The sequence below is a fragment of the Photinus pyralis genome, unplaced genomic scaffold (genome assembly GCF_008802855.1).
Source record: "Photinus pyralis isolate 1611_PpyrPB1 unplaced genomic scaffold, Ppyr1.3 Ppyr1.4_LG4, whole genome shotgun sequence".
In the NCBI taxonomy this organism is placed as follows: Eukaryota; Metazoa; Arthropoda; class Insecta; order Coleoptera; family Lampyridae; genus Photinus; species Photinus pyralis.
In genome coordinates this window covers 12884197-12893332 of record NW_022170511.1, presented here as the reverse complement: position 1 = coordinate 12893332, position 9136 = coordinate 12884197, and the positions used below count along the sequence as shown (strand labels likewise).

Here is a 9136-nt window from a genome sequence, read left to right as displayed (position 1 = left end):
AGGAAAGTACGCTAAAAATATGTATTTGCTTATAAGTATTGGTTATAGGAAGTTATTTGTGATAACTTCTGATAAATGGTCGAGATTAAATGTGTTTAGAAGGCAGGGACAAATGCATCTACTATCATAGTGTAAGAATCTTACGCTATGCTACTATTTACTGAACAGTGAACAGCGTCTGAAGGTGGGAATAGACCAAGCAAACATGGTTGTGCAACAGTTGAACAACAGTCGAAAAACACAAGTTTACACAGTGAGTACGTGTTGCGCAACACTCGTGCAGCTGTTGCCGAACTGATGCGCGGTGTTCGCTCCCGAGGCGGTACTTCAAAGGAGATGTTGCCCTACGGTGTGCACACAGCGTCTTCAGTGTAGACGCGTATACGGGTCAATTTCACTTTTTCCATTCGAGAGAAGTAATTGAACAACATGTTGTCCTCCATTCTTAATTCTGGTAAAAAAAAACTGTTTGCTGTTAGCGTATATACTTCTTTGCCACCAGTCTCGCTTTGTACGGCCTCTTCGAGTTACTTTTATTTTCATAACTAAAAACGCGCACCACGCGAGTAGAGCATCCCTTCGTCGCTCATGACTGAACGAACATTGGACAAACACCGGAGAAGGCAGGCTGGTCGATGTTGATCAACAGTTTGTCGACAATGTTTTCTCCCCACGGAAACAAGTTAGCCAACAGTTGCCTATCTGTTGTTCAACTGTTGCACAACAATGTTTGCTTGGTCTATCCCACCTTTATCTCTTAATTCTTAATGTTTCGAAATATAACCGTTTAGCGTAACATATGGTACTACGTACAGTACATGTTACATCCTGTTTTGCGGGCACCAATTATTTAAAGTTTTATCAGCTATTAATTATTTATAGAACTGATTAGAAAAATCCAAATAACAAGTTAAACTGTTTACAGAAAGCAACTCTCCTCGATTAAAGTACATAGGTAGTATTCCGCAGCTCAAATGTGGGTGTATTTCTTATTCTCTTGCTTAACATTGACTGCGGCAGTCCTCATTCGACTAAAAGTTATCAAAGTGAGAACGAGATGGGATCGAAGTCCAACTTGTTTAGTTGGGAAAACTGCAATTGTAACGGGAGCCAACTGCGGTGAGTATACAATCGTTTTCAGTTCACCTTTTAAAAACACTTGCTTGGGTAGGACTTGGATTTTACACCGCTCAAGATTTAGCTAAACGAGGTGCGAGAGTTATACTAGCATGTAGAAGTAGGGAGAGAGCGGAGGCGGCGCGACGACAAATTGTGCGCGCTACCCACAACCAAAACGTCCATGTGAGAATAGTTGATTTTGCTTCGCTTAAATCCGTTAGAGAGTTTGCCAAGGAAATAAATAGTTCGGAGGAGAGATTAGACATTTTGGTAAATAATGCTGGAGCACTTATTTTCGAAGATGATGTTACGGAAGACGGTTTGAGTAAATTCATGCAAGTGAATCACTTTGGACCATTTTTACTCACAGAGCTGCTGATAGGTAGGCATTTTTTTAGTTATCAACTGTTATCTTAATAAACCGATACAACGAAATATCAAAGGATCCTCAGTATTACAATCACTTTTAACGACAATTTATTTTAATCTTACATAATACATTGTTGTGAAAACTTCCTAAGACTGAAACTATCCACACAACTTACCCTTGTTAGCTCAATCTCACAAAAACTCTTTAAAACACAAATCTCAGGGCCCGTAACATGAGTCCGACTACCCCTTTTTTCGTCCGGACAAGGGGTAGCAACCTCGCCAGATCGGTGCCTAATACCTCCCTTAAATTCCAAATATCCAAATAATCCCTTGTTAACTGACTTCTGGAATGAAATTTAAGTCCCACCGATGATCCAAACCTTTTTACGTTACCAAACTCGTTTCACACTCGGGATAAAAAAAGAAAACTTAAAATTTGAGAAACTCGAATCCTTGACCTTTACTTAGACACACACAAATAATAAATGACAAAAAACAAAAAAAAATTTACAAAGCTAAATTTACAAAATCTGAAAAAAATGACTTAGGTACACGACTTGAAACACAAAACCGTCTCAGACGGCGATTCTTACAATGGGGGTTTACAGTATAGTTGAATTCCGCAGTTCTAATTTAATAAGCGTGTACCTGAAACCATAAAACATTTTTTTGGACAGCAAAAGTTTATTTAAAAATAGAGGCTGATTAGCAAAAAAATAATGAACATGTGCGGTTTTAAAGGTTTATTCAAAACGATATGATTGTGACGTAATAAGCCCGACCAATCAGCTCCTAGAACCATTCAGATGACATAACGACTTGGCAATATTGCAGGAGAATGGCATTTATAACTTGCGTCATCTGTCACAGGCACTTGTCACTTTCGTGCTAGATGCAGTTAAACATCCCTCTCAAAACGTCAAATGTGATAAACGTCATATCCTCGCGTAAGGTTGCCAGCTCACTTCTATGTGATTGGTTGTAGATTTGTGACGTATTTAGTCTGAAGCGTTTCAAATTCGGACTAAAAACACAGCTTTTCAATAATTTATTTTGGGTTTATTTTACTCGCAAATAAAAATTGAGGACACACGGGTCTTTTTATTTTTAATGTACTTTGTGGATCAGAAATAAAAAATGAAGGCGGGATGACCCCATTAAATTAAAACAAAAATGACAGTACTCACGGTGCTAATCCTTTTTACAAATGCACAAACGACCGATGCACACAAAAACACAAACACAGCCCCAGGTATGTGCTGACACAGCTACTCCTACAGCTCCTCGGCGATGCTGGCGTTAAACAAACGTTCCGCCTACTCCAGATGATGTAAAATACAACGCAAACGAAATCTCGCTGCTAAAATGGCGTTATTGTACCGCTCGTTTCCCTTCAACAAACTCCGTCCAAAAACCTTCTTAACTCTTCGATGCCGGCGTAATCCACACGTTCCCGGACTTTCAAATAACAATAGACGATGAATAAACTGGCGTAACTTTAGCAAACGCCGCTACAATAAACTTTCCAAAAATTTTCACATAAGACAAACGTAGGCTTCGCGAAACGGTACAATAAGCGCCTTCTCTTCGCTGTTCAAAACCATTTATACCCCAGTATCGTCAAATCTCGTTGCGACGCTTTTCCATGAAAAATTCGAATTTCGGGGCCGATAAAACTTAACGGTCGACTCCGCGGACCAATACCATAATTGCATAAATAAAACTATTAACGATCGTAAATCAACTTAGACTGGCACTTTTACGAGTTTTAACACGCCAAAATTCTTATGAAATTCGCTCTTAAACAACTAAAAGTTTCCTTATCTAAAGTAACACTTGTGCAAAGCGCGTGCACTCTGCTAACTTCCACGAATTTAACAATAACAAGACAAAATTTATTACATTTAAAACACACTAATTACGGATTCGATTTTCCCAGACTTAAAGCTTCTTAATTAACTCCGGCCGAGCATTAATTGAACTAAAACAACGATCCTCTGTATAAAAATGGGAAATAAACTTCTTTCCAGAGTAAATAAATGCCGTCCAACTGCGGCCTAATAAAAAAACACAACAACATTTTATAGTTAACAAAAATGCATCAAATTCATGTCTTGGTCATTGAGATAATGCTCTTAATCTTGTTCCCAACGATATCAGTGCAAGAATAACGATTTTCACATATTTTGATCACAATTCATGTGGTCGCCATCAATAGATCAAATTCATGTTTTGGTCCTTGAGATAATGCTCTTGGTCTTTTTCCCAATGATCTTGGTGCATAAATAACGATTTTGACATGTTTTGATCAAAATCCACGTGGTTGCCAAAAATAGATCAAATTCATGTATTGGTCATTGATATAATGCTCTTGGTCTTTTTCCTAACGATCTTGGTGCATAAATAACGATTTTGACATGTTTTGATCAAAATCCGCGTGGTCGCCAAAAATGCATCACATTCATGTCTTGGGCATTGAGATAATGTCCCTAGTCTTTTTCCCAACGATCTTGGTGCATAAATAACAATTTTGACATATTTTGGTCAAAATCCATGTGGCCTCAGAAAAATAATTTTACATCTTTGAATCACACACATGCGGTTATCAAATGTGGACGTGATGTACTCTTTCAGCATCAAGATAATGCGTTTGAAAGCTTTTACAACTCCAAATTTATGTGTAAAGAATAATTTTGGGTACATTTTGCTCTAAAACTTTTGACCTATACCACAGAGACGAGTTATATTGAATTATTACACATCTAAGAGTCAAGGGAATAATCTAGCGAAAGTCCAAACTCGTTACATGACCTAGGGAATGAAATATGTTGATTTCTATTATATTGAGCCCGCAGTTTTTCCTGTTCCCGATTCACTCGAAGCCCTATAACTTTTGTTCCTGTTGAACCAGATTCCTGAAAATTAATAGCGTCCGTCCCTAATGTCCAAAGTACCCGTACACAATCAACACAATCGGTCACTTTTAAAAAGAGTTAGAGCGCACACGGACGGAGGGAGGGACGGACGGACGGACGACAATACAATACTATAAAGGATCTGAGGATCCTTAATAATGTTAGTAATAGTACCGACTTTGAACACAATATGTGGCTATAGGCGTACGTACCTACCACTTTACTTGTAACAATCTGTGTTGTGACTACTGCTTGTAAAGTGAACTTACATTCGTTTGTCGCTTTATTTTCCGTTCATAGGTATATACAGGGTGGCCCAATAGTGTGTGGACGGATCTCTGGGGGTTTATTAACGTACATTATTAAAGTTATTTTGAGGTACCTATTCTTTGACACATGGTTTGAAGTGCAACCGCCATCTTGAATTTTTTATATAGCAATATAGGTCACGTGATACGGCATATTTTTTCTCTTGTTTACTACTTAAAATAATGAAGAAAAATTAGAAAAACCATGCCATACGCTTAGATAGCTAATGTATTGCACTTTACTTATGGTTTGTTTCCTTATAACTTATAGAAATAAATCTTTAGTTAACCTTAGTTATCCTATGTCAAGTATGGACCATTTGACAGAGTTTCTTCGCTATTATTTTTTAATTTAACACCATTCATGATTAAGGTAATAAGAAATAGAGAAAAATAGGCTTTTTAATGATGTATCACATGACCTATGTTGCTATTTAAAAAATTCAACATGGCGGTCGTACTCAGAAACCATGTATCAAAAAACAATTTTTTTAACCTCAAAATATGCGAAATAGTTTCAAATGAAAGCGTTATGGCTTATTTCAAACAGTTTGCGCGTGAGATCTCTGGGCCATTCGTGTGTGGTTGGAAGATTGTGGGTTTATTAACGCATATATTTATATTGTCGGGGCATGTTGAAAGACTCTTAAGGCTACAACCTAACAATATTGTCAACGAAATTGTTAGGTATACAGGGTGATTTATATCAAAGTAACATTTTTTTAAATAGAACCCCTTGCATATTTCGATTCTTTGATCAATTTTAGTGTAACTTTATATAGGGCATACCCGAAAACCTATTCAAAGACCTGCCACCCATCTTTGTAACTCATGGTTGCTGAGAAAAAAATTAAAAAAGAAATCAAAATTTCACCAGTTCTTTGGGGTTGGCCCCCAAACGAAACGAACCCTCGGTTTATTTGGAAAAAGTGCTTGTCTTGATCCCCTCTCAATTTTTTTTACATACTGTGATGTAACACGCTGTATATACATATACACTTATATCGCCGCTATATTACACGATTTTGTCAGACACCGGCCTACAAATAAAAATGCCTCTGCACTTTTAAAATGCTAACATTTCTTTTAGATTTACTGAAGAAATCCAAGCCCAGCAGAATTGTGTACGTATCATCGTCATCTGTCACTCACGGTCAAATTCATCTTGACAATTTGAATTATTCTGCAAATTCTCGAATCGCAAGACTTACGTTCTCTAACTATGCGAACTCCAAACTTTGCCATCTAGCTACTACTAATGAATTGGCAAAACGTCTACGAGGTAGTGGAATTACCGTCAATTCTTTGGATCCAGGTACTGTCCGAACGGAAGTTACTCGTAATCTCAACATAATGACTCAAGGGCTGTTTCGAATTTTGGCATCCTTTTTTAAAGTGAATAGTGACATATCACAGCAAGGCATTGGTAAACTAAATGTGTAAAATTCTAGATCAGCGAGGAAGGGGCACAGACCTCAATCTATCTTGCTGTCTCTGATGACGTCCAGGATGTTACAGGAAAGTACTTCTATAACTGTGCACTTTCTGAAATGCCAAGTACTGCTATAGACTCTACTCTCAACAGGAAAGTATGGGAGAAAAGTGCAGAATTGGTTCATTTAACCCATACGGAGAGCACTCTTTAATCGTTATTTGTATATTATGAAGTGTAAAATATATAATATTGATGTTTTTAATGTTAAATTGCGTATTATTTAAAATAGTGATCGTTTCCGGTGCATAACCATAAATTGTTTTTCAAAAAGTACTCTGTCACAATCCAATTAGGTAACTAAAGGATGTGTGTTTTCGGTAACTTTAGTAAGGTCGGCATGAAAACCGATTATCACTTCTTATTTCCAAATGCACAATATTTAGTAATACGGCTTGTTACATTAAAAAAAAACACGAGAACGAAGTTTCTTAGAAATTAAACATTTGAAAGCGAACGAATTACAATGGTGCAATTAAGTTAGTTGTATAGTCGAATACAGAAGGCAATGTTTCCCGGTATAAATGTGCAATATTGTTCATAGAGGTACCAGCGTTGACCATTGATCAATAAATCTTAAAACTTCACCGCGGTCAGTAGGTACTTCAAGATAACTTCTTTTCATTCAGCGTTGATTGATTAAGTTAAATCAGTTGCAAGTAGCCTCTATGATTTACAACATTAGCGAGTGTATTAATTACCTCTCAATGAATTTGCGCCTCTTTGGAGTAGATGCGAAACTTTTACTGCAGCGCTTACTGATTTACATTAAGGGAAGGGGTTTCCGAGCTTATAAGAAATTATAGGAGTTTTAGATCTTGAGCATTTGACATTATGCAAATTACAGATTTTTGGATATCGGTATTGAAATTTTGAAATTTTTAGAAGAGGATTTTTGTTTGTTTGTTAAAATCCATAAGGGGGTTAAACTTTAATTCTAACGGGTTAATAAACTAAAACATCTTTTATTACTAAGACCACAGATCTGTGCTAAGACTATCTGGCCAAAGGTTATGACCAAGATCTGGTCGCACCCGGTGGTCGTGGTGCTGTACGGTCTGATTAGGTCTACCAACACAGATTCCCAAGGGAGCGTGGGTTCCCTGAGTCGGAGGGAGGCGTCGTCAACTGGGCCCCTCTTTACGGCGGCGGTGCACATCCAGGAGCTGCGAATGTACTTGTGAGCCCTGGCTTCCAACTTGGAGAAGTTATAAGTTTGGGAGATTGTAGTTTTGTTGGGATTTCGGGAAAAGTGATCCGCCAATTGGTTGTGCTTGCCGGGTTAATGTTGGCTGTTTTAACTAAACTCCTGGAGAAGGGGACCCAGAGGAGGTTTCGAACTGGCATAGCTGACTATGCGCCGTATCTGGCCCTCGTCTTAGTGATACCGGACCGCTGCAGTATACCACATCTTCTGAGATCGGTTTGGAGCACGAACGGTAACCAGGCGTAGGGACGATGGAGTTGCAGTTGCTGGCCGAGAGCGTCCGGCAGACTCTCGAACGCCTTGTTCGCGGCGACCTTCTACGTGAATCGGGCCCCCTTCTTTAGCATGTCGTTGAGTGGAGCTTGAATTTCGACAAGACGCGGCGGAGCTGCCGGCGTGTTGTGAAACTGGACGCGAAGCGAAGGCCTGCCACGTATTCTGGGAGTGGCCGGTTGGAGTCTGCCGTGATAGGGTGGCCCAGATACGTCACCTAAAAACTTAGACAAGGAAAGAATACAAAACGACAATTGTCTTGTGCGAGGCGCAGGTGGTGTTTCTGGAGCTGCTCCCTCACTATCCGCGGGTGGTCGAGGTCAGTTCGAATACACCACGATGTCGTCCAGGTAAACCATGGCGAATTTCCTCAGGATCCCCGGGAGTACCTTCTGCTTCATTAGCTTCTGAAAGGTGAACGGAGCGTTCCTTAGTCCGAACTCGAAACTGGTAGCAGGCGCCGTCGAGAGTCAAACAGGCGGCGGGACTCAGTTGCGAAAGGAACCTGCCAGTATGCACATTTGAAGTGTAGCAGAGAACAGCTTCGCTGTCCCCAGTTCTCTAAGTGTCTCGTGGAGCTTTCGTCAGCTATTCAACGTGCTATAGTCCAAAATCCCGGCATGTTTCTTTTGGACAATACGATACGAAACGTTTGGAGGAATTCCCGTAACCTAGATATCAGTAATGTGGGAAAACCAAGGTGGATTTTTTCGATCTTCGGCGTGACATTCTCGGCTGTCTTAGCAAAACGGGCCCAGTGGGTGGTGTGACGGCGTTCTTTTACCCAGTGGACACATCGGCGACTGCTGCTATGCAGCCAGTCCTGATCCAGATCGTGGGTTTGGTACTTCTGTTGGTGTGGTTGGCCAGCCGACGGTCGATGAAGTTGTGAGAGGTTTCTGTACTTGTTGCTACTGCTGCCAAGCCAGAGCTTCGTTAGGCTTGGTTGGGAACGGCATTTTTTTACAATGTAGCGGAGTCTTCAAGTGGGTCCCCGGGGAGGACGAGAAGGTCGGCGGTGGCGCCCTTCAGCGCTTGGAGAGCGGCGGCCAGATGAGCGGTGGTTTGGGCCACCGTAGCCGGTACCGTTATTGGTTCTCAGGATGCGCTGGTGGTAGCGACGCTCGTTGTGGCAGCGAGAAATGCACTGGCGACGGTGGTAGGTGAGCCACTTGTGGTGGTAATAGGTAATGCGCCAGTGATATTCGTCGACGCACTTGTAGTTGGAGATGCGTCGCTGATAATAATGGGAAACGGAAACGAAGCATTAAAGTAAGGACCGTTAGACCACCAGTGTCCAGTATACAACCTTATAGACTATTTTATATTCAAAGCTACAACTATACTTGGGAAAATGTGGGAATGGTAAAATTCGGTTTTTCAAAGTTAATCTATTCAGTTTCTCTTAATTGTTAATGTTTCGAAATATAATCGTTTACCGTGAGACCAA

The 9136-nt window shown here is 40.1% G+C and overlaps 1 protein-coding gene across 1 annotated transcript; it reads left to right on the top strand.

Moving 5' to 3' along the window:
* Positions 1-791: 791 nt before the first annotated feature.
* On the top strand, positions 792-6418 carry LOC116169989 (retinol dehydrogenase 11-like). Its single transcript, XM_031486217.1, has 4 exons — positions 792-1119; positions 1172-1501; positions 5805-6109; positions 6166-6418. Exons 1-4 carry the CDS (start codon positions 975-977, stop codon positions 6358-6360), a joined length of 975 nt encoding a protein of 324 aa, XP_031342077.1. The 5' UTR covers positions 792-974; the 3' UTR covers positions 6361-6418.
* Positions 6419-9136: the final 2718 nt, after the last annotated feature.

Excerpts from the sequence above, each read along its gene's own strand:
- LOC116169989 (XM_031486217.1), top strand. The coding sequence starts at position 975 with ATGTGGGTGTATTTCTTATTCTCTTGCTTAACATTGACTGCGGCAGTC. Across the intron at positions 1,120-1,171 it reads TGTAACGGGAGCCAACTGCG|GACTTGGATTTTACACCGCT; the intron begins GTGAGTATACAA and ends TTGCTTGGGTAG. Across the intron at positions 6,110-6,165 it reads TTTTGGCATCCTTTTTTAAA|ATCAGCGAGGAAGGGGCACA; the intron begins GTGAATAGTGAC and ends GTAAAATTCTAG.